Source organism: Poecilia reticulata, chromosome 7 (assembly GCF_904066995.2).
Source record: "Poecilia reticulata chromosome 7, P_reticulata-male-v2, whole genome shotgun sequence".
NCBI classification, from domain to species: domain Eukaryota; kingdom Metazoa; phylum Chordata; class Actinopteri; order Cyprinodontiformes; family Poeciliidae; genus Poecilia; species Poecilia reticulata.
The window spans coordinates 31,269,360-31,294,370 of NC_088836.1; the positions used below are offsets into that span (position 1 = coordinate 31,269,360).

General features: G+C 37.9%; 1 protein-coding gene across 2 annotated transcripts; it reads left to right on the forward strand.

Moving 5' to 3' along the window:
* The first annotated feature begins 9,238 nt into the window (after window positions 1–9,238).
* Window positions 9,239–19,079, forward strand: LOC103461539 (uncharacterized). Of its 2 annotated transcripts, XM_081609325.1 has the most exons (13): window positions 9,239–9,640; window positions 9,729–9,891; window positions 9,982–10,174; window positions 12,398–12,469; window positions 12,641–12,730; window positions 13,365–13,436; window positions 13,608–13,697; window positions 14,288–14,393; window positions 14,792–14,850; window positions 14,936–17,015; window positions 17,263–17,472; window positions 17,546–17,593; window positions 18,392–19,079. In XM_081609325.1, the coding sequence occupies exons 1-13, from the start codon at window positions 9,535–9,537 to the stop codon at window positions 18,634–18,636; spliced, it is 3,534 nt and encodes a 1,177-aa protein (XP_081465451.1). In that variant the 5' UTR covers window positions 9,239–9,534; the 3' UTR covers window positions 18,637–19,079. The 2 variants fall into 2 exon arrangements, with proteins under 2 accessions (XP_081465451.1, XP_081465452.1); XM_081609326.1 differs by lacking the exons at window positions 14,792–14,850; window positions 14,936–17,015.
* The last annotated feature ends 5,932 nt before the right edge of the window (window positions 19,080–25,011 follow it).

Genomic DNA, 25,011 nt, shown 5'->3' on the forward strand with positions numbered 1-25,011 from the left:
AACTTTTAATCAGCTCTTAATACTGTTGGTCAAAGAGCCATCCAATCATCTGCTGCCTGTAGCATCGTGTCCTCGGCTGCTGCCTGTCTCCACTGGCCTTTGGGTAACGGGTGCGGTACATCATTAACTGGTTTCCAGGGCGATCAAGTCGATAAAGATTGTTTAAAAGTATTATACCTTCACATGCTATAAAATCATATGCTAACTTCATACAGTGACGATGCCGTTCGTTGACATTTCTCAGCTCTTAACTGATGTTGCAAGAGAAACTTGGTTTGAAATGATTATTCAGCATCTTTACATCCTAACAAGGAAATAATCTGAGCTTCACCAAGTTTACAAGTAAATCTGATGAGGAAATGTAAAGTGGTACTAAGATTCAAGCTTTTCTGGAAGTGTTGCACGTTAATAAACACATCTTTAATAAACACATGAAGACTGATTCATGGGAAGACAGCAGCCATATGATTTATGAGAAGGATGGTTTTAATGAGAACTCTGCTGTTGTCTTAATAAAACAGATTCTCTGTTGTTGCTTTGATCATCTGCACTTTTAGGTTACTGCCATCAAGTTCAACTCAATTCATTGATTGTTGGATATTTACTGCTTATTGCACACGCTGCTCTCAGATTATGAATTTTGGATGATTAAGTTTCTTCTTTGGAAACACAAAGAGATAAGATATTTTTTGAATACTTGTAAATTCTGATCACTCTGCAGTCTTACAGCCTTATCCAGTTCATCGTGTTTGAATCCTGACTGATCCAGTGGAGGAGAAAATATTGTGCCAAATTGGATTTTGGGCTCCCAACATTTCTGAGGTCCAACATGAGCTCCTGCATTTCAGCATTGTAAATGTTCTGAGACCTTGATGCATGATAAACTTGATGTATTTTAAATCCGGACTTCCTGAAAGATCCTCCAAATATCTCAACAGCTACTGAGTTCTAAACCCAACTATCCAAGAACGAGGTAAGCAGAACCAACTGTTGAAGAGCAGGTCCAGAGACACGTGTGGTTTCAGCAGAGTGATTCTGCAGAGACAGACTGGACAGTCCAGCTCAATGTGTCCAAGAGGACAGGGAAAGCAAAGTGCAGGACTCTGAAGACATTCTCTGTTCATAAAAGTGAAGCACTGCGTAGCGTAAAATGTACAAACCAAAGGACAGCTTTCCATGCAAACAGCAGCATATTGATTCCCTACCATCCAGGGACCAAAACAAAAGACTCCCAATTATATACTGCCTTTGAACCATTTGCTTATTTAGATTATTTACACATGAAATCATCCCAGACATATATAAATCATTTCTGTTAATTGTAGGTGAAGCAGGTTAATTCCCTTTGAAGCACTGAAGCGTTATTTGCATCTGTTATTGTTGTTTCCTTTTGTTTTCCCTGAGCTCCTCTTGATTGTGATTGGGGTCAATCAGGGAGGTCAGCGCTGATTTGCCCTCGTCACCAAAGCCCAGCGCTGAGCGGACATAAATGGACAGAGGAGGAGAGCGATGAACTGGGCGCCGCTGATATTAACATCTCAGCTGACAGGAGCTCTGGCGCTTTTACAGTTTCTCTATTTATTTTGCCATTAGTCTTTATTGATCTCCTGTGCGTCGACGCAATGAGGCAGGTTACATCCACCCTTCTCCTGCATGGTGGTTTAATGACATCCTATCAGCAGCGTCAGAGTGAAGAGGAGCCGCTCCTCCTCCTCCTCCTCCTCCTCACCCAAAACCCAACAGAAGATGTTTAAACATCTAATCACAGTGTCTTCTCCTTTCACCGTTGTTCTATATTTTATTTTTTGCATTTCTTCTCACTTGCCTCCTTTCTTTCTACAATCTCATTTTCTCCTTCCATCCTTCACTCACCTGTCCAATCACGCTTCAAAATGAATTCCCTTCTCTTGACCTTTTCGGCTGCTGGATCCAGCTGATCTCTGCTGTCAGAGAGGAGACACTGTTGAATGAATACTGATCAGCAGGAGGTATATAAACGGGCCGATGGGTAATGGGGAGGTGTTCCCAGCAGACAATACGACGGTGACCTTGACTGATCACCTTCCCAGGATGAGGAGATTTCTCTCTGTGTTTCGTTTTGGTGTGTTTAACACCACAACATTTAGTTATCTAAGAAACTAGAACGCTTTAGTCATTGTAGTTAGAAGGTCGACTTTATTAACGACAAATTCTTATCAACGCTGAGATAACTCCCTATTCTTCATAGATTAAGCACTTTTAATGTCATACAAACTTACCATTTGCTTTACAGGAAATATTTAGCGACCATTTCTCTCTCACACAGTTCATCCAAAGTACAAGCAGTGTTCAGTATTTTTGGATCTGGCCTTTTGTAGTTCTTTGTTGGTATAACATATCAAATAAACTAAATAAAATGCAGCTTGTGAAACTGAAATACTTGGGCACAATGCTGCTTGGCATAATATTAGCTGGCATTTGTTAGCTTCTGCGGTAATGCTAAGATGGTGTGCACTGTGTGTATTAGTTCATATTAAGGTATATTTTCTATAATTCAACTATTAAAATAGAAAGTGTTTTTAGAAAGGGTCTCAGGTGTTAACAGTCTGAGTATACAGACCACAGACTGTATACTTTTAAATATAAAGCGTAAGATTAAACAGAAAACGGTCATGAAAAATGTAGCTGTGTGCATTACATGTTGCACAAAGCATGTTAGCCGTCCTCACCAATGTAACGACATAAATTCATAAAAACCCAGGATTTATTTGCAAGTTAGGGTTAACTAACCCTAATCAAAAGTGGCTCCATCCAATCAGGGTTTCTGACTCTGATCATGTGTGCATTAATGAAAACATGTAGAGTTAAAATCTGCAGAAAGCAATGTTCTATAAAATAAATGAACCAGAAGTGAGAAAGTGTGAAATTTACTACGGGTCTCAGTGTGCATCTCTTTTAGGTGCTCCAGAGGAACCAACATGTCGTAAAATAGTTCCTACCTGACAATTTCCTTACTGACGTTTATTGTGGAACTAATTACGTAATAAATAAATAATAATAAATAAATGTCATTAACCAAAGCAAAATAAATAGAAACAACATGGCAGTAAACTGTTAATGGTCTAAGTCAGCAAATTTTATAAGCATCAAAATCTGGATTTTTTTTTTTCAGGAAGTTTTTATTTCAGCTTTTGATCAAACTAAAGCGTTTATCAAGTTACAGGCAATGAATTAATTAAATATTTCAGAAGGCAACATTTATTTCCTTTAATTTTTCAAATAAAAATGTTGAAAATTCAATATTTAAAAAAAACAGACCAGAACATCTTCCAAATTATTTTGTATTTAAATTTATCATTTAAATTTGTTTTGTTTTGTTTTTGGGGCTGCACAAAGTCGCAGTTGTTAGATCTGTTGCCTTGCAGCAAGAAGGTTCTGGGTTCGATTCCCGGCTCTGGTCTTTCTGCATGGAGTCTCCATGTTCTCCCTGTGCATGGTGGGTTTTCTCCAGGTACTCCGGTTTCCTCCCACAGTCCAAAAACATGACTGTCAGATTAACTGGCCTGTCCAAATTGCCCCTAGGTGTGAGTGTGTGGATGGTTGTTTGTTCTGTGTGTCTCTGTGTTGCCCTGCGACAGACTGGCGACCTGTCCAGGTGACCCCGCCTCTCGCCCGGAACGTTAGCTGGAGAGGAACCAGCACCTCCTGACCCCACTGAGGGACAAGGGTGTAAAGAGGATGGATGGATGGATGGATGGATGGATGGATGGATGGATGGATGGATGGATGGATGGATGGATGGATGGATGGATGGATGGATGGATGGATGGATGGATGGATGGATGGATGGATGGATGGATGGATGGATGGATGGATGTTTTGTCTTTGCCAACAAGTTGAGAATGACAGCAGTGAACTTTAAATGAACTGCAGGCCATGTCGTGACTCGCCTCGCTCATTCCTCCACCCCTCCCATTGGTGTTCGCTCCGTCTAATAAAGTTGAAATCCCATAATACTAATCCCATAAACTAATGAACGCTTGGTGCTTAAAATGTGGGTGGCTTCGTAATGAAATCACACACGGCTCTAAACAATTAGTGGAGCTAGCAGAAAGTGCTTACAGCGATGTTAACACAGCAGCATGGACAAGTTGCACACCAATCCTGTTCATGGCTGCTGGCTGCTGCACCTGCGTTGACCCTTTCACTAGAGTTTTATTGTGTAATAACTAAAATCCATTTCCTCCCCAATGATTTTCTAACTATTGCCTTAGTCGAGGCGCCTCCTTCACCAGGAAACTTGCTTCTCCAAGTCATCACATAAAGCAGGTGAACGTCTCAGACTCTAATGGCTGTTTTGAGAAGCAGCGGGAATCACCAGAGAATAAGACAAAACCAATTAAAACGTCACAATTTGTTATATTATTGATTTTAAAGACTGCATGGGTGCAAAGGTTTTAGATTAAGGTGCATTGTGACTGCAGGGTGGTTAAATACTTTACAACTACTTTAAATGGTTATTTAGCGACCAGACGCTGGCGATTGGTTTTGGGGTTTTATAACAAAAACAACTTGCAGAGATTTTATTTTCTTTAGAGCTTGAAAATAAAATTAGAATGAAAAAGGAGCAGAAAATTTAGACAAACTGTTGAATGTAGGAAATGTTTTCGACACTACCACAGCAGAGGAAGTTTTATTAATAACTAATTATTATTTTAGTGCTTTGGGATCCTTTCATGGCTGAAAACTAAAATGTCTTTTTCAAACAGCTGACCTGAATATTCCACCATCTGATGGTGGAATAGTTAGTGATTCCACCATCAGTTACATCTTTAGATGCTGCTCCTGCTTCGTGGAGAGGCTCACACACCTCCAAGTTGCACAAGTCGATCTTTTCAAATTAAAAAAAAGATTTTAATGCCGTCAAAGCATCCTGGCATCATGATAGGAGGATGCTGAGTGTTGTAATGTTTTGTAGTGTGAATCATGAACAGTGGTGTGGTTTGGGCAGGAAGGCAGTTTAAAACTTCAGATTCTGCTTGAATGATTCCTCCTGGTTGCTTCATGTTGATCGTCTCACATTGCTGATGAGTTGATGTACAGAAACAGCTGGAAATGAAAGAACATGGAAACAGACTGGGCCAAACTGCACCACAATTATGAGTCAGCCAGTAAAATGTAATGACTGTCATTTTTCAGCGTGTTTTTATTTCAGCTGTCTGAAATGTAATTTCTGGGAACCCCATGAGGATTACAAAGGTTACATTGTGACTCCATTAACTTTTCAAGACGGTGAACAAACTGGTAGCAGCATTTCATCTGAATTCAGCAAACAAACAATATGAAATCAAAACTGCATTTATTTTACATTTCATCACCAAAGAATCTCAGCTAAAATAACTGAGTAGCTTTAAAAGTTTGAGTTTTCTCGCCTCTTCTGTCTGTGCAGGTGAACAGGTGAGTTTCTGTGTCTCTCAGATCAATAAACTTGACCCAGTCCAGATGTCCCAGATGGCAGGAGGCCAATGCAAACCAATTTTTATTCCTAAAAACACGACAAGCCCTGGACCTGCGATCCGACTGAAGCTTTTTATCCCTTTATTGCAGAATTTGATCTTACTCGTATTCATGGGTCAACAGCAATAAAAGATCTGACCTGGTCCTTTATGCTCACAAATCAGGCTGAAAATGAAATAAGCTTACTTGGACTATGCTCTTTCTTCAGTTATGAAAGCTAAGGTTATTATCATACAAGGAATGTTACATTTTGAAGACTTTATGGGCAAGAAATATGAATAATGTTGTCTTTACGATGCCAGAATGGAAGCTATTAAATGGAATAATAGTTTTATATTTTAAACAGTGTGCGTATTTTATTTGAAAACTATATTTGTTTACTCATGAGCTGCATTATGTACATAAAGAGTCGTGTGCTTTGGGATGAAGTTTAATCTTCTGCATTTGAAAACTGCTCTGAAATGAAACATGTAAACAATTAAAAGGAGAATTAGTACAGTAAAAGATGCTGCCGATTAATGCATTAACATTATTAAAATGTTTTAAATGTGGATATATTATAGGACTTGATTATGTATCCCAGTTGGAGAATATCAAAGTTTTATGCATCAGAAGATGAAACAACATTTTCTCCAAACCAAAACAAATAGAAGTGCAAGTTGTACTGATATCTGTAAAAATACATTCTGTTTAATAATAACATGCACTATTCCTTTCTATGACATTTATATTTCACTGCAAGTCATAGAGAAAGGTTGGAAGACATTAATTCAGTCTTCCTATCTGGATGAGTCTGGCCGATTAGACAATCGCTGTGTTTCCAATACAAATGTGTGCAAAACTTTGTCAATACTCCACTAATGTTGAAATAATTAAATAATAAAATGCAATTAAAATCACATGAATAAGATTTCTGATGTGATAAGTCATTAAAAAACATGCGACTCCACAATCCTCCAACTACTTCCTGTCATCTTCTTCTTCGTGGGTTTGGCCAGTAGTGACATCCGGTTGTTGATCATATGACTCACGTGATGTGGAAAAAGTTTTTCCACTGCAGGTTTCAGAAACAAACCAATTTCGATTCAGCCAAAAAAGAAAAATCACCTCATCCTAAAACGACTTTTTTTTCTAATCTTGCTTATATTCATCAAGCAGATTTATTTTCGAAATGTCAAATTGCACAATTATATGGTGAATGGAAACAGAGATACAGAGAGAAACAAAATGCTGAGAGGTTCAAGTGAGACAGAGACGAGAAGGTTAACGGAAACCAGCGTTTCATCCCAATAAAGGTGGACAACAAGTCACCATCCAAAGATTACAGTGGAAAAGAGGCATGCTGTATTCAACTGCACACACACACACACACACACACACACACACACACACACACACACACACACACACACACACACACTGAGATGGCTGCTGGTGTCTGGGAGCAGCGACAGCAGCGGCTTCCTGTCGGGTTTTCTGCTGTCTGGATCCTCAGGAGGCAAAAACACGGCCTGAAAATAAACCGAGTCGCCTCTAGAAAGAGACAGAGCAGCACATGCTGACACATTTTTAAGGGCACTATAAATTCACAACAAAGATGAAGACACCAGCAGCTGATGGAAATTATGTGCTATTCATTGAGGAATGTCAATCTAGCTGAACACCCGGCTGCACCTCTGCTGTCAGTGACGTCTAAATTTAGAGGCTCTGGTAAGAAACTGTCACACGGCTGGGAGACGTTTCTGCTCAGCCTTCAGGGAGACATGGGACAAAACTTCAGAGAGTCAGGAGAGACCAACTCACACAGCTCACTGGGTTTTATTCAACCTTTTTTATTAGCTACCTTTAAACCAAACTGTCATCCAGCGATTATTGTTGAATTCAGTTATCTGAGGAATTTTTTTACCCTTTAAATACAGACTTATATAATAGCTGTTTTTCCATTTCCTCTGTCTTCCATCAGCCACTAATAAGCTGTCAAAATGTTGCTTCTTTATCTGTTTGTTGCTCTTCATGTAAATGTTAGTCCAGACCTTTTTGTTCTAAAAACTTCTCACAGTTGTTCAAAGACTCTTGGAGACAACTGAGCCGCAGGGAAGAAACTAAATATGACTTACACTTTTTATGCAATTTGCTAAACTGTTGTGATCAATTGTGTCTTTTTCATTTCATGTTAAACATGTCGTCTTCTCTTTTACTGACATTTTCATTTCCTCTAAGCTGAAAGCTGGAATCTAATTGGAGAACATTTGGCATGTGTGTGTGTGTGTGTGTGTGTGTGTGTGTGTGTGCGTTGGTATACGTGGTTTAGCCTGCCTTTTGACCTGAATACGCACTTACGTTACGCGGACCTAAGGGTAATACAAGGACAATGCTGATGTCCTCATAAATCAAGGAGTGTATTTAAAATTTTGAGTATCTAAACAACACTTTTTCTCATAAATCTAAAGTTTTATAGCAACTATGCCAGTTTTTGCATGATGTGGACCATATATTTGTACTTTTCAGTGAATAAACAGCGTGATATCTCACTTTCTTTAATTGTCCTTTTATACCATGTGACCTGAGATTTGTGTATTCCAGTGTATAACACAGCGCTGCCTGATTTCAAGCGGCGGTGTGTATGAATTGCACTTTTACACACATTTTCCATACACTACGCGCGCTTTTAGCCGGTCATCATCTGATTGGCTGAAAAGAACTTGTGGGCGTGTCTGATTACTAAACAGTCCCAGACGCCAGGTTTTTAAAAATTAAATCCCCATTTGAAGCCGCAGCTCTCAATATGGACATGTTAGTGGAATAACTCTGCACAGGTAAGCATAAATTGTAAATTAAAAATACATTTTGCCTAGATAAAGTTATTTGCAAGTAAATAACTGCAAATGTAAGAGATTTTGAGCAAAATGAATTATTTTAGATTTTAATTTAGGTGACATGAAAGCTAACCAACATATTTTGGATATTTACATCAAGTAACTTAGATATGTATACTTTTATGACTGAAAAGACCTACCTGAAGCAGTATAGTTTTTATTCAAAGTGTTTTAAAGTAAGAGACTAGCTTGACTAGGAGAGCTAGCTTCGTAGCTAGACGAAACGTGTTTGACAAGTTGACGATGTTTGGAGTAGATGGTATCTGTGTGGTACCATACCCCAAACAGGTACCACTTAGCTTTTAGTGGTAAAAACTGGGTGATAGACTAAGGTTTTCATCACTATATTTAACGATATTGGCAAATTGCTTGCTTTATGTTAGCTAACTGCGTAGTGACATTCTGCTTGTTAAGCTCGTTAAGCTTGATTGCCATCGGTCCTGCTGAAGAGCAAGAAGGAAATTAATAAGAAGTAAACCCACAGGTTTCTGTGAAACTTGTTAATCTTTTAGAAAAGCACTAATTGTTGAATGTTTGAATAAATGGATGCAATAGGGCAGGTGCACCGATGGCTTTAAAGCTGTGTACTGTAATCACTTCGCTGACTTCAGCAACTTAAATGCTGAAAGTATAAACCAGGAGTCCTCAAATTCAGGCAAACATAGTCGTTCTTCAATTTTTAAATGTGTATTTGTACCTTAATTAGCTGAATAACCTCACATGCAGCCAAATTCTCCAGATTTCTGACATTATTTGATTTAGGTGTGTTGAGGCAGAGATGCATTTAAAAGTTGGAGGGGATTGTACCTGGAGGACTGACTAAAAGATGAATAGGACTTAACAAAATTCATTTGTGCAAAAAAAAACAGCCTTTTTCCTTAAATTATGGCTCAAGTATTCTTGTAAGGCTGTACTACTGGCTGAACCTCAATATATTGAACACTGATCATTGTATGAACTATTTGTAGATGGTAAAGCACTTTTTTAAATCAGTGATTAAATAAATTATAGTGTTGGTGTTTTATCTGAGGTATGTGTCTTGCATGTATAACATGTTTCCATAGTGATAATTTAATTTTTAGCTTTAAAGCTTGTAGGAATTATAAAGAAGCCTGTAATTCCTTATTTGACTGTTATAACTTTTCATACATGCCAGTAAAACATGCAGAGGCGAAGACGCATAAAACCGAAGGAAGATGCCAAATATTATATTGATACCAAAACGGACAAAGTGGGGCTTGACGTCAAGTACATCAATGCCTTTAAAGGTATGGGTATTTTGGGGGTGGTTTAATTACAGTCAATCCTTTATACATTGTTTACTCTTTCTACTATTATTTTTGCTTTCTTCATTAGGCCGTGGTATTTTTGCCACAACCTCTTTTCAGAAAGGAGACTTTCTGTGTGAGTATCGAGGTGAACTGATAAGTAAAGAGGAATGTGAGAGGAGACAGAAAATTTACCATGACAACCTTAAAGTTTTCTTGTTTGAATTCTACTTTAATGGAAAACTCTGGTGGTGAGTATGTTTGTATCAGAAGTCTAATTAGAATGGCATATATGTAAATGAATATGTTTATATTTAAAATGCAATGTTATATATTTGCAGTGTTGATGCAGCAAAAGAAGATGGCTCTCTTGGAAGGCTTATAAACGATGACAATATCAGCCCAAATACCAAAATGAAGTATCTGACTGTGCAACAGAAGCCACATTTGTGTTTATTTGCAACTCGAGATATCAATCAGGGAGAAGAGATTACGTACAATTATGGGGACTCAGACTGGCCATGGCGACTCAAGGTACTAAAAAAATCAAAATTTATGAATCTTAAGATTATGTTCATTTAAGAAATGCGCTAATAATGATGATTTAAACCTGAACCTCCTTTGTTTTACCTTTCTTTTCACAAGAATAGATGGCTGACTGTACAAGACGTTGCAGTGCAAATTAACCAGTTACCCACAAATGTGTAATAAATAATTACAGTAGGATAGTATTTACGCCGTTTCCAGAATTCGAAATACTTAAGTCAACCATCAGACTATTTTCTCTGCTACATCACAGAAAATCTTATGTGGGGAAAAATAATCAGTCTTTCTTCTTTTTCACAGGAGTTGGAGAAAGAAACGTCTCAAAGTCCTGACTGTACTCATTCAACTTCTACAACTGACAACACAGAACAGGTACAGAAGTTGGGCTTTTATTTTGACTTTACCAAACATTTTGGCTGGATTTAAAACTAGTTACCTTTCATGGGTGTTTACTGTCATAGGGCACCATCACTTAATCTCCGTAAATAAGTCAAAGGGAATATGGTGTTGACTTTTATTTATTTTCTGTTTCAGGTGAGAGCTGAAAATGACCAGGATCAGATGACAACCAGTGTCCCAAACGAGACAGATTCAGTCCTGGATTCACTTCCCAACAATTCAGAGGTATTTTATGATTAAAGTGTAGCTAAATGATGTCAGTCAGCCAACCTGTTCTACTTAAGTGTGTCTGTGTGTGGACCTGAATGCCATGTGGTTTATAAAGACATTGGTTTGTAAGGACAGTCTCATGTCATGGTTTTCAGTTTGTAAGCTCAGTGTGATAAGCTCAGTGTGTGTATGTGTGTGTTTCATGGTCAACTGCCCCAATGTGATACAGGAGGACCATATTGTATATGGGGACCTGGCGTTATTGAATTGATAAAAACATTTGTTTTGGTTCTTGTGAGGTTGTTAATATTGGTTTGACCTCTGATAAATATTGACTTGGCATCTCAGAAAATATTGGGAGAGTAAAGATTTCAATTTTTTTAAAAGTTAAAGAAAATGCATTAACTTTTTGGTGAAAATCTTTTGAATTTCACAACAGAATCAGACTTCAGTTTGTCAATACTTGTGAAATTGTAGGATTTTGACTATCTGTTAAAGTTTGCCATCATTCATCTTTTACGCTGTTTCCAGAATTCGAAACAATTAAGTCAACCATAAGACTATTGTTCTCTGCTAAGTCCCAGAAAATCTTCTGAGGAAAAAAAAAAGACAATCTTTTTTCTTTTTCACAGGAGTTGGAGAAAGAAACGTCTCAAAGTCCTGACTGTATTCATTCAACTTCTACAACTGACAACACAGAACAGGTACAGAAGTTGGGTTTTTATTTTGACTTTACCAAACATTTTGGCTGGATTTAAAACTAGTTACCTTTCATGGGTGTTTACTGTCTTAGGGCACCATCACTTAATTGAGGATATGTCCGTAAATAAATCAAAGGGAATATAGTGCTGAGTTGTATTTATTTTCTGTTTCAGATCAGAGCTGAAAATGACCAGGATCAGAAGACAACCAGTGTCCCAAACGAGACAGATTCAGTCCTGGATTCACTTCCCAACAACTCAGAGGTATTTTATGATTAAGGTGTATCTAAATGATGTCAGTCAGCCAACCTGTTCTACTTAAGTGTGTCTGTGTGTGGACCTGAATGCCATGTGGTTTATAAAGACATTGGTTTGTAAGGACAGTCTCATGTCATGGTTTTCAGTTTGTAAGCTCAGTGTGGTAAGCTCAGTGTGTGTATGTGTGTGTTTCATGGTCAACTGCCCCAATGTGATACAGAAGGACCATATTGTATATGGGGACCTGGCGTTATTGAATTGATAAAAAACATTTGTTTTGGTTCTTGTGAGATTGTTAATATTGGTTTGACCTTTGATAAATGTTGACTTGGCATCCCAGAACCTATTGGGAGAATAAAGATTTAAATTTCTTAAAAGTTAAAGAAAATACATTACATTTTGGTGAAATTTACTTTTAATTTAACCACAGAATCAGACTTCAATTTGGTCAGTGCTGCTGAAATTATAACATTTTGAATATTTGTTAAAGTTTGCTATCATTCTACTTGTTTCTTAAGAGTTCGTCTGTCAAGCTGCTTCCAGAATTCAAAACGCTTTGGTCAAACATCAAACTATTGTTTCTGCAACATCGCACAAATTCTTCTGTGGGAAAAAAATAATCATTCTTTCTTCTTTTTCACAGGAGTTGGAGAAAGAAACATCTCAAAGTCCTGACTGTACTCATTCAACTTCTACAACTGACAACACAGAACAGGTACAGAAGTTGGGCTTTTATTTTGACTTTACCAAACATTTTGGCTGGATTTAAAACTAGTTACCTTTCATGGGTGTTTGCTGTCATAGGGCACCATCACTTAATTGAGGATATCTCCATAAATAAGTCAAAGGGAATATGGTGTTGACTTTTATTTATTTTCTGTTTCAGGTGAGAGCTGAAAATGACCAGGATCAGATGACAACCAGTGTCCCAAACGAGACAGATTCAGTCCTGGATTCACTCCCAATCAATTCAGAGGTATTTTATGATTAAGGTGTAGCTAAATGATGTCAGTCAGCCAACCTGTTCTACTTAAGTGTGTCTGTGTGTGGACCTGAATGCCATGTGGTTTATAAAGACATTGGTTTGTAAGGACAGTCTCATGTCATGGTTTTCAGTTTGTAAGCTCAGTGTGGTAAGCTCAGTGTGTGTATGTGTGTGTTTCATGGTCAACTGCCCCAATGTGATACAGGAGGACCATATTGTATATGGGGACCTGGCGTTATTGAATTGATAAAAACATTTGTTTTGGTTCTTGTGAGGTTGTTAATATTGGTTTGTCCTCTGATATATGTTGACTTGGCATCCCAGAACATATTGGGAGAATAAAGATTTAAATTTCTTAATAGTTAAAGAAAATACATTACATTTTGGTGAAATTTACTTTAATTTAACCACAGAATCAGACTTCAATTTGGTCAGTGCTGCTGAAATTATAACATTTTGAATATTTATTAAAGTTTGCTATCATTCTACTTGTTTCTTAAGAGTTTGTCTGTCAAGCTGCTTCCAGAATTCAAAACGCTTTGGTCAAACATCAAACTATTGTTTCTACAACATCGCAGAAATTCTTCTGTGGGGAAAAATAATCATTCTTCCTTCTTTTTCACAGGAGTTGGAGAAAGAAATGTCTCAAAGTCCTGACTGTACTCATTCAACTTCTACAACTGACAACACAGAACAGGTACAGAATTTGTTTTTTTATTTTGACTTTACCAAACATTTTGGCTGGGTTTAAAACTAGTTACCTTTCATGGGTGTTTGCTGTCATAGGGCACCATCACTTAATTGAGGATATCTTCGTAAATAAGTCAAAGGGAATATGGTGTTGACCTTTATTTATTTTCTGTTTCAGGTGAGAGCTGAAAATGACCAGGATCAGATGACAACCAGTGTCCCAAATGAGACAGATTCAGTCCTGGATTCACTTCCCAACAATTCAGAGGTATTTTATGATTAAAGTGTAGCTAAATGATGTCAGTTCAGCCAATCTGTTCTACTTAAGTGTGTGTGTGTGTGTGTGTGGACCTGAATGTCATGTGGTTTATAATGACATTGGTTTGTAAGGACAGTCTTATGTCATGGTTTTTAGGTGGCAAGTTCAGTGTGTGTATGTGTGTGTTTCATGGTCAACTGCCCCAATGTGATACAGGAGGACCATATTGTATATGGGGACCTGGCGTTATTGAATTGATAAAAATATATTTTTTGGTTCCTGTGAGGTTGTTAATATTGGTTTGACCTCTGACAAATGTTGACTTGACGTCCCAGAATATATTAGAATAAAATTTTAAATGTTGTCATACTTAGAAAATATATATATATAAAGATTTTGTCTTCTCTGCGTCTTTACCACATAATATTTTTAATTTAACAATTTAAAAGTTTGCAGGAAAAGTTATTTTTTTATGATTTGCACCCTCTTTAAATATGTTCTCATTCATTACCCAATATTGAATATACTTTAAATAAATATCCCTAACTCTTATATATATATATATATGTATATGTGTGTGTTTAATCTTTTCCTTGTAGTGTCAAAAACATCACCTGATGTGCACAACATTATCTTCTTTGGAGAAGTGTATTCAGTGTTTTGGTCCTTGTTCTTCATTCAAGTGGGTTGGCTACCAGTGTAAAGGTAAGATATTTAGTTAATTTGTATTTGAATTAAAAAGTGCTGCAAATAGGATCTATGTCTTTGTTGAACTGTCGACCATGAACAAATTTCATGGTCGACACTCACTTCAGCATTTTCAGAAGTGAGTATATAGATTTAAATACAATGAAATGTACATCATCATGGTGACTTTCAAAGCAGTGGAAGATTTCAAACTACCTTAAAATCTTTACCCTTAATATTTTTTTAAAACGGAACATAAAATTTTACCCAAAAAGTTCAATTTTGCACATTTTAAAAAAATAATTGTTAATCCATATTTACCTTTGTGATCTTAAAATAAGGTGTAATGGCTTATTTGAGATTTTGATTTTTTTTTTTTGTCTTGTTTGTTTTTTTACATTTAAATTTCTTCACAGGTTGTTCAAAAGTCTGGCATTCATATTGCCTTAAACAAATTACAAATGACAGAACCCAGGTGAATGTCCACATAAGTTTTTTTTTTTTTAGCTTTGCCTTGTAAGTCTCAATTATAACATAAATTATATTTCCCACAATTTCAGGCAAAAGAACTTTTTAAATATTCCATGGCTCACTCCTCATCAGATGACGACAACAACACATCACCTTCCAAACAATGTGAAATGTCAGATGATGACCATGAGTCTGATATGGACTACATACCAAATTCAGAATCTGCAGAAACTGATGAAGACTCAGATATTAGCATCCCCTTTCAGCCCATCAAGTCTAAAGTTGGACAAATTCAAGGAAACCCAACAATACCAGATCTCGCTTCATTCTTGCCAGACTCAAGTTCTGTGGTTGAACCTAGCACATCAAATATCTGGCCTCCATTTCACACAGATGATATGGGTGATGACACACTTGAAACATTCAGCCCAGTCAAGTCTACAAAAGACTCAAACAAAAAACCAAAAAGTCAAAAGGAGCCTCACAAACAGGAATCCTCACAGCAGATTATGGGTGTTAAGAACTTCTGCTTTGTATGTGGTAGACCACAGAGCAAAATTTCACGCCATTTAAAAACCCACAAGACACATGCTGAAATTGCTTATGTTTTTTCCCTTCCGGAAAACTCAAAAGAACGCAAAGTTCTTCTAGAGAAAATGAGAAACAAGGGGAACTTCAAACATAACTCTGAGGTTTTACAAAGTGGGAAAGGATCATTGAAAGTAAAGAGAAAGCCAAAAGTGAAAGCAAAGACTGGAACATTTATACATTGTATGTACTGCCAAGGTATGTATATTCGAAAGGAACTATGGAGACATGTCCGAAGATGCCCCTGTAAGCCACAAAATGAAGATTTGAACCCAGGACCTGGAAGAACCAAAGTACTGGGTTTTGCTATGGCTCAAGAGTCTGCATTCTGTCAGGAGATTTCAAGTGGGGTTTGGAAGCTCCTCGGTCCCATGAAGCAGGATGATGTAGCCACAGTTGTGAGAAATGACCTGACCATTATTCAGTTGGCCCAGTCTCTCTACAACAGACATGGACAAGACCCTACCAAGTATGAGTACATTCGACAGAAGCTCCGTGAAATTGGACGTCTGTTAATATGTCTACGGTCTGAATTCTCTGTACATAACTTGGAGGAAGCTGTGAAACCTGCTAACTTCCAAAGAGTTGTCCAGGCAGTAAAGATTGTCTGCGGTTTTGATGAAGAAAAGCATTCATACCAAACACCAAGTCTTGCACTAAAACTAGGACATACACTACACAAAATCAGTGACATTATCCACTGCCGAGCACTCATGGCAGAAGATGAAGAACTGATTAAGTCAACAGACGCTTTCAAAAAGCTGTATACATCCAAGTGGTCTGAGTTAGTGTCACATACTGCCTTGAACACTTTGAGTCATGACAAATATAATAAGCCATTAACCTTACCATTCACAGAAGATGTTCAGAGTCTTCATAGGTATCTTAAGAAATCTGGAGAAAATGCATTTTCTAACTTGAAAGATGAGGTCAGTCCCCAGAATTATGCAGAACTTGCAAAAGTTACTCTTGCACAGGTCATTGTGTTCAATCGAAGACGAGCTGGAGAAGTCTCAAAGATGCATCTCAGAGGTTTCCAGCAGAGGGATGACTCCAAGCTCCATGAAGATGTTGCTGCTGGGCTGTCCAAGGTTGAAAAAAAGCTCTGTAGCTACTTCAGTCGTGTTGAAATAATTGGAAAAAGAGGTCGAAAAGTTGCGGTTCTCCTTTCTCCAGATGTGGTGGATGCTCTGACTCTGCTGGTTAGCAAAAGAGAGCAATGTGGTGTTTGCTCCACAAACATCTTTCTTTTTGCCCGACCAAGATCTCAAAGTCACTACAGGGGCCAAGACTGTTTGCGTGTTTATGGAAGCCAATGTGGGGCGAAGCATCCCGAGTTCCTAAGGTCCACACAACTCAGAAAGCATGTTGCCACATTGTCACAAGTCCTCAACCTCAAAAATAACGAAATTGACCAGGTGGCTGACTTCCTGGGGCATGATATTCGTGTCCACAGGGAATTTTATCGCTTACCTGTGCCAACAACACAACTGGCAAAGATTTCTAAGCTCCTTTTGTCCATGGAGAAAGGACAAATATGCACCCTGCAAGGGAAATCCCTTGATGACATTGAAATCGAAGGTTATTGCTTAAATTCTTTTTTTTGTGATCTTTTTGCCATTAGTAGAACTTGTCTGACATTACCAATATTTGTAAAATTGATGGATGTAAATAAATTATTATTATTAGAAAATATTACAATAGTGATTCTCTAGGTTAGAACATATTACTAAATACAAAACGCGTTTTAAGCCTAATTTTGGTAGTGCTTAGATATAATTTTATGTATGGCATTCACTTTAGAAAGTATTCTAATAATGACTTTCAGATGAAATAGAACTAAGTGAGGATGAAGAAAAGGAGGATTTAAGTGACTCGGATGGTAGCGATTCTGTGGAACCCGAGGAATCTGTGGAACCCGAGGAACCTGTGGAACCCGAGGCACCTGTGGAACCCGAGGAACCTGTGGAACCTGAGGAACCTGTGAAACCTGAGGAACTTGTGGAACCTGAGCAAAGCAAGAATATGGATGATTTGTGTATGTTACTTGAATCCAAAGATGCTATTACTATTTGTCTACCCATTTTTTTAACTTCTGTTGTATGTCTTAGTGGGAGCAGTGTCATCGACAGCAGAGAAAACTGTCCCTCCTGTTGAAGGCAAGTCAAGTTTCCTATTAATGCTGTGTTTTGATCCCAACTCCTAGCTACATTTAGTTAAAGCATGATTCTATTGAGCTGACCATATTAACTAGTTCATGCTTAAAGGCCATGCAGTCCAGATGACCTGGAACTATATGCCATTTGCTTGAGACATGTGCCAACCTAGTGAAGAGTGTTATGACCGGCTCTTTGAGCCATAATAAAAGATAGGGAGATATGGAGTTCAACAATAAATAAGCTCTTTATTGAGCACAAGCAAAGAATAAAGCTAAACTGAAGCAACTTGTTTTTGTCCACATGTCTCCCTTTGGAAGATTCCTTTTGTTTCTGCTTGGACATTTCTTATTGTCTTTCTTCTCCACTCAATTTCCAGTAATTTCACATTTTTGAAGCTTGGTATTCCAAATTTCTGTTCACTTTTTCAGTTAGTCGATTGTAGACAAACTTACAAACATGCTTGCCCAGCAGCCATCTTGATGCAACTGGCCACTAATAAGGCTCTCCATACATAGCTTATAACCCCTCTATGCTCTCTATCCATTATAATGTGGTTAAGGTTATTACAAATTTGGAGTGCCATTTTCATAGATAGCAATCATGTCACTTATTACTTTTCATTGTCTGGTTTCATTTGGCTGTAGTTTGTTCGCACAAACTACAGCCAAACTACTTTCATGATTGGACAATATTTTTTCTAAACTTTGTAGTAAGGTTGTTATCCTGTGTAAAGGTAGCATGTTTTTTATTTTATATTTTAATAAACTGCTTTTCTCTTTATGTTTTTTTTTTCTTCAGAGACCTCCTCTGGCGCACCCAGAAGACAACCAAAAAACCCTTGGTCAAGTGCTGAGGTTTCTGCTGTTATGAGGCATTTTAAAGCTCACATAGGTAAAGGAAAACTTGCCACTAAAAATGAGTGCAATCACTGCAAGTTGGTTGAAGATCCTGTGCTGGCTCAAAGAACAGCACAAAATATCAGGGACTTTGTGAGAAACCGTGGAATAACTGCTAAAAGGCAGACACAAAAGAAAAAGCTCTAGATTTTATGTGAAGTAATCATTTATTCAAAAGGGTTCTGTTTTGTTCATGCTACTAAAACAGATTTTTTTTGTTGCCTATCAAATAATATTATCTGTAAAGTCCCGTGACATAGAGGCTGTTTTCATGTAGTCGTGTTAATAGGCAGAAAAGCTTTTTTCTAATGGTGAGACATTTTTTTGTTGTCCAGCATAAAGAAATATTGGAAAAAGTGGCAGAATTTTAATTTAACATTGTTTTACTTATTTATTTATATTCAGAATACTTGGTAACACTATGCACCCTAATTTTACTTTTCTGTATGTTTTGTTGCAGCACTTAAATTTTTAAATTTTTTTATTTTCCTTTAGTCATTTCAATTTCAGGCTTACTTTTATTTTTTAAAGAAAAATAATTGAATTATTTGGTCATATTTACCTAATAAAATTATGTTCTGTTAATGCTGTATGCTGTCAGGTTGTGTGTTTATGCTAATCAGCAGGTTTTTAAATATGACGTAGTTGTCCCTTTAAAGTCCTCACATTACTTTGTTTTGTTCTCATAAACCACAATTTGCTGATGTCCATATAACCCACCATGGTGTCAGATTGCTGAAACAAAGGCTGTGTAGCTGCTATCTGAAACCTAAAGTGAGCTAAATTTTTTTCAGATTTTTTGCAGTGTTTTAAGCCATCTCTCGTTGCTCTAGCTACTTGGGAAAGGGTAGTCCATCTAAACCACCACCGGGCCTGTTTGGCGAAAAAGGCAGGCTAAACCACATATACCTGTATAGCTGTGTGTGTGTGTGTGTGTGTGTGTGTGTGTGTGTGTGTGTGTGTGTGTGTGTGTGTGTGTGTGTGTGTGTGTGTGTGTGTGTGTGTGTGCGTGTGTGTGTGTGTGTGCGTGTGTGTGTGTGTGTGTGTGTGCGTGCAGTTGGAGAGTCAGGGAGAAAATATGAATTTAGTGAACATGTCTGGATGACATCTTCATGGCTTCATAGGAGCAGTGCTGTAACAAACTGTCCAAACAAAAATGCTGCAACTGCAACAAAGACATCTGAGGAGGCACAAGATGAAAGGCCTGAAGGAAAAACCATTCAAGCACCGAGAACATCCAGGCTCACACACTCACAACAGATATATATATATACACACACACACTGGTGCAAAAAGTGGGTATGTAGCGTATGCAACGCATAGGGGCGCCAAAACCCCGTCTGGAGGGGGCGACGCGCCGAAGATGTTTTCCCGTACACTTCAGCGCACCTCACGCGGTAAATGTAGCGCCACTGTACATATATATATATGCTCTGTTATGAGTGTGTGAGCCTGCATGTTCTCGGTTCTGCCGTATTTTCCGCACTCTAAGGCGCACCGGATTATAAGGCGCACCTTCAATGAATGGCCTATTTTAAAACTTTATTCATATATATATTCATATTTATGCATTATAAGGTGCACAGGATAGACGCTTCACGCGTACCGTATAGAACCTATACGTGATGCGAATGTGGATATGTAATAACAAAGATGTGGTCCCCAGTACTTTATATAGTAGCTGCCCCAGTCATTGTTTCACTCACGGTGTTGGTGTTGCGATATTGTGCCCAACTGCATTCTGGGTAACACAGACCAACCGACACACTGCTGCCGCAGTCTCTGTCTCTCTTCCCCCAACCCCTCCCCCCTGGCTTTAAATGTATAGGGGCTGGTCCCTTGGCAACCCTAGTTGAAGCACCGCGGATGAATATCTAAAGCCACTTTGTTGAAATAAAGAATGTCAACAAAGAACAAAACAGTCTGACTCGGGTCGGCGAGGAGAGCCTTCCTGGGCCGGACGATGGTGACCCGTCTCCGTTCGCTCACAGCATGTTGGTGGAGAACGTGGCGCTAAATGACCTGCAGACAACCTGATTATCAGGTCGGTAGGTAGATAGGTCAGTCAAACTTTATTAACAAACCAGCGTTCTGACAACTATCCCAGCATGCACCGCGCAATTCTTCTTCTACGGGCGAAAATGAAGTCAGCGGCTGTTTACCGTAGTTGCTAGACCTGATGTTGCTCAATATTGGTCCATATATAAGGCGCAGCGGATTATAAGGTGCACTGTCGGCTTTTGAGGAAATTGAAGTTTTTAGGTGCCTTATAGTGCGGAAAATACGGTATATATATATATATATATATATATATAGGGTTGGTTTGTTGTTTGAGTTCATGATGGAGATTAAAGTTGATTCAAAACAACAGATTAAATGACAAAAACTTGCAAGTAGGAAATGATTTTGGGAGATGAATAATTCACGTTCATAATCCAAAGCTTATAAAAATCTGTCAAGTTTAAAGTAAAAAATGAACAACATTAAACTTGGGTAGCAGCAAAAGGGATAAAGTTTGGAAATGACCAAATTACATGACAAGGACTTGAGAAGAAGCTTGAAGAAAATATATTATTTCAAAGCTAGTTTATTTTACAGATGATTTATTTTAATTCAAAAGTTCATAAAAACCTAGAAGACCAGACAGAAATCTTCACAGATTTTAGAACAAAAGAAAGAAATTATTTATATATATTTGTTTTGGGTTTTTTTGTTGTAAAATGCTCCAAGTTACTTTACAATTTAGTGACATGATGAGAAAATGTGAATAATAATATGAAGATCAAATGAAAAGCTCCAGAATTGATTTTGTTTTCCATTGTGATAAGAAGTTTGTTCATGTTGGGATGTGCAGCTGCAGCGGTTTAGCTGGACACTGGGAACCTCGGAGCGATTCTGGTTTTAACCAGTGAGCTGAATTATGACAGGCCTTTGACTCTGATGGCCTCAGTTTCACCCTGATGACGCACCATGATCCTCACAGAGGACGGAGACCATCACGAGTTTCATTTAAATACAGAATTTAAGAAAATTTGTGCGGTTTAACATTTTCCATTTGGTCCACATGATTAATCCTGCTTGGCTCGTTGATAAAACTGATGTCATTTTAAACAGGAACATTGAGAGCAGGTCCGATGTTTCAGCCTGGACTTGATTCTTTATGGTGGGTTTTTATGTTGACACAGTGATTTCCAACGTCATCTAAAAATCATTCAAGACTTTCCGTGTTTATGGTCGGCTTCCTCTGGGATTGCTCTCTGCAGCGAGCATGACAGGTTGATTGCTTCAAATGAAAAGGTTATGGATGTAATTTATGGAAAAGGTTGACACAGATTTAGGTTTCTAAAGGGAAAACGTATTTATTCGCCCCCACAGACCTTCAGATCCGCAAGCTTTGAGTTTTATCAGGAGTTTCATTTCATAGAGCTGTGAGGAAAGTCTCTTTTATTCCCAAAACAGTGAAAGCTACTTTTGTTGATTTATAGAAGAACTTGTTTTTCTTTTCATTTCTGAAGCTTAATCTCTATGCTTTTATTGCCAGGCATTTTATTTCTCACTATGAATCTCATAAAACCTCAAGCTTTTAATGTTTTTCAGAAGAAAAATGTTTTTCTGTAAAATTTATCATCTGACCTTCTAACAGACTTTTTAGTCTAAGAGGTTTAAGTTTAAAGCACAATAGAGCTAATTCAGGATCTTAATAGTTGTAACTCTTAATCTTTATTATTAATGTTACTAAAATATCACTGCTCAGGTGAAAATGTGATTGTTTTTAGGTTCGCTAATCCCAGACGGTGGTACATTCACACCAGGGCCGGCCAAAGCATATTTGTGGCCCTAGGGAGGTTTTCATTTGTGGCCCCCAATGCCAACATGTCAACACCAAATGCTTCATCATCCCTAAGCTACTCTGTGTGAGCAACATGCCTGTCATCATTAGCTTCATTTGTTATTAGCTTGCATTGTTGCAGTGTTATTATGGCTGCAGTGTTTAGCCTTACAGGAGTAGCAAACTAAAGCATATTTGGATTTTGAGATGCAGAGTGGTATTTATGTGTGTCATATTTTTATTTATTTGAAAGTAACATCAGCTGATAAACACAAAATTTATAACCAGCTATAATCATGGTAGTTTGGTTCTCTTGGGGGCCCCCTGGTGGTGTGGAGGCCCTATGCAGATGTTTTACTTCTGTATGTCAAGTTGTCTCTGACTTGGACCTAAACTTCTTTCATTAACTTGAAAATATGACCAGGAAACCTTAGATTCTGTTTCACAACTTCTTAATTTAACTTCTGTATAAATATGTGAGCATGAAGGTTTAGTAATGTTGATTTGGAAGCATTTATGGTTTAGAAATGCAGAAAAAGATGCTCTGCTTTCAAAGGAAAAACATCTGAAAAGGTTCCAATCAGAAAATAAATAACTCAATTATTTCCAGCTTTCTGAAAATGTAAATTCATCCAGCCATATATTCCCTTGATTAAAGTCCTGATTTACTCCTTTCTTGGAACAAACAAGAAAATTTGTATTATTTTTGGTGCAAATGGACGTTACCTTGCTTTATCTGAACCCATCAGCATCTCCATCACACTGAGATTCTTTCTAAGAAACTCGGTCCGTGTGATGCGCAACTCCTCAGGCGATTTGAAAACGGCTTTAATCCATCAGTAAGGGATTAACTACAGACTGATCACATGCAGGAGCAGAGAGGAATCGGTTAGTAGCAGGAGAGATGGCTGAACAAAGAGAAGTGTTAGGGTTTAAAAGGATTCAGAGGACACTTGAAAAATACAAAATGGAACCACAGTCGAAAGGGAAAAGATTTCATTTTAAGTCCTATTTTTAGGATAGTTTGTTAGATGCGTTTTAAAGAAATACTAGTGAGTGATCTAATGCTGTTCTTTAAGAAAATTCAGACAGAAAAATTATTTTGAGGCATCTCTTCTGTAACCCACAAACAAAAAGCAATAATCATCAACCAATTATCTGGGACATTTATCTGGAACACACTGCAATTATTTCATAACATGGATTAAAAGATATATATCTATTGAACTAACACACGAGATTTCTCACTTAACGTCGTTTTAAGGTATAAAAGTGAGATCTGAATGTTAGGACATATTATAATATGTCATAATATTTTCAACCTGTATCTATACTAGAGAATCAATCAATCAATCAATCAAGTTTATTTGTAAACACAACAATACAAAGTCATAAAAGACATTAGAGAAAAACAGTAATTTATTACATTTTGTTCCATCATTACAAACTCAAACATGTTGATCAATTTTTCCTTTATTATGGTTCAGTAGCAAATCTAACCAGGTGGGTTTTGGTCTGGATCAGTGGTTCTTAACCTTTCTTGAGGTACCGAACCCCCAGTTTCATATGCGCGTTCACCGAACCCTTCTTATCCCCCCCGACACACAGAATACTTTGCGGTATTCTGATTTAGTAATGTAATTATATTAGTTGTGTTACCACCCCCACGCCACTAGAGGCAGTAGCAACCCCGAAAAGATGCGACTAAGGAGCAGATTTTGAAAGCTACAGAATGTGGTAAAAACTGTGAGTTTTGCTGAAGTAAATTAAGACACAAGTTCAAATCCATGCTGAGAGTGGAGCTCCTCCAATCAGGGCTCCTCCTCAGCTCTGATTGGCTAAGCAATGTAACGTGATCCTCTGATTGGCTAAGCAATGTAACGTGATCCTCTGATTGGCTAAGCAATGTGACATGATCATGTGATTGGCTAAGCAATGTAACGTGATCCTCTGATTGGCTAAGCAATGTAACGTGATCATCTGATTGGCTAAGCAATGTGACATGATCCTCTGATTGGCTAAGCAATGTAACGTGATCCTCTGATTGGCTAAGCAATGTAACGTGATCCTCTGAATGGCTAAGCAATGTAACGTGATCCTCTGATTGGCTAAGCAATGTGACATGATCATCTGATTGGCTAAGCAATGTAACGTGATCCTCTGATTGGCTCAGCAATGTAACGTGATCCTCTGCAGCAAGTGATGGCAAAGCGGGGCGTCATCACGACTTTACACAGGTGTGTCTTTACCTCCGCTTCAGAGGCTCCACTGAACCCCTGGGGTTCAACTGAACCCAGGTTAAGAACCACTGATCTAGATGTTAGCAGATGTACAGTAAGCATTGAAATGTTTCATTGATATATTCAAGTTTTCCACTTATCTGCCTAAATGTATAAAAACCGTTTATTGTTTAAGCTCCATAAATATTGAAGTCAAATTACAGGAAATCTAACTGAGGTTCTAATGTTGTGTCACAATCTCTAAACCACACTTTGGCTCGCAGACCGCTGCGTATTTGTCTCACAAAATGCCTTACAGTTTTCTACAAGATTTATGGAAATCAAGGTTCAAAGTCTGTGTTTTAGCTCTGAAATATGTTCTTATTTTATCCGTGTTGCTCTTTTAAAAGTCGTCTTTGGGTGCCGGGGTGTAGATGCCCATGTATGGAGGCCTCCGTCCTCTACGGTCGTCAT

Coding starts and splice junctions, on each gene's coding strand:
- LOC103461539 (XM_081609325.1), top strand. CDS start 9,535: ATGCAGAGGCGAAGACGCATAAAACCGAAGGAAGATGCCAAATATTAT. Junction 14,851..14,935: donor TTACAAATGACAGAACCCAG/GTGAATGTCCAC, acceptor CCACAATTTCAG/GCAAAAGAACTTTTTAAATA. Junction 17,016..17,262: donor TGATGACATTGAAATCGAAG/GTTATTGCTTAA, acceptor AATGACTTTCAG/ATGAAATAGAACTAAGTGAG.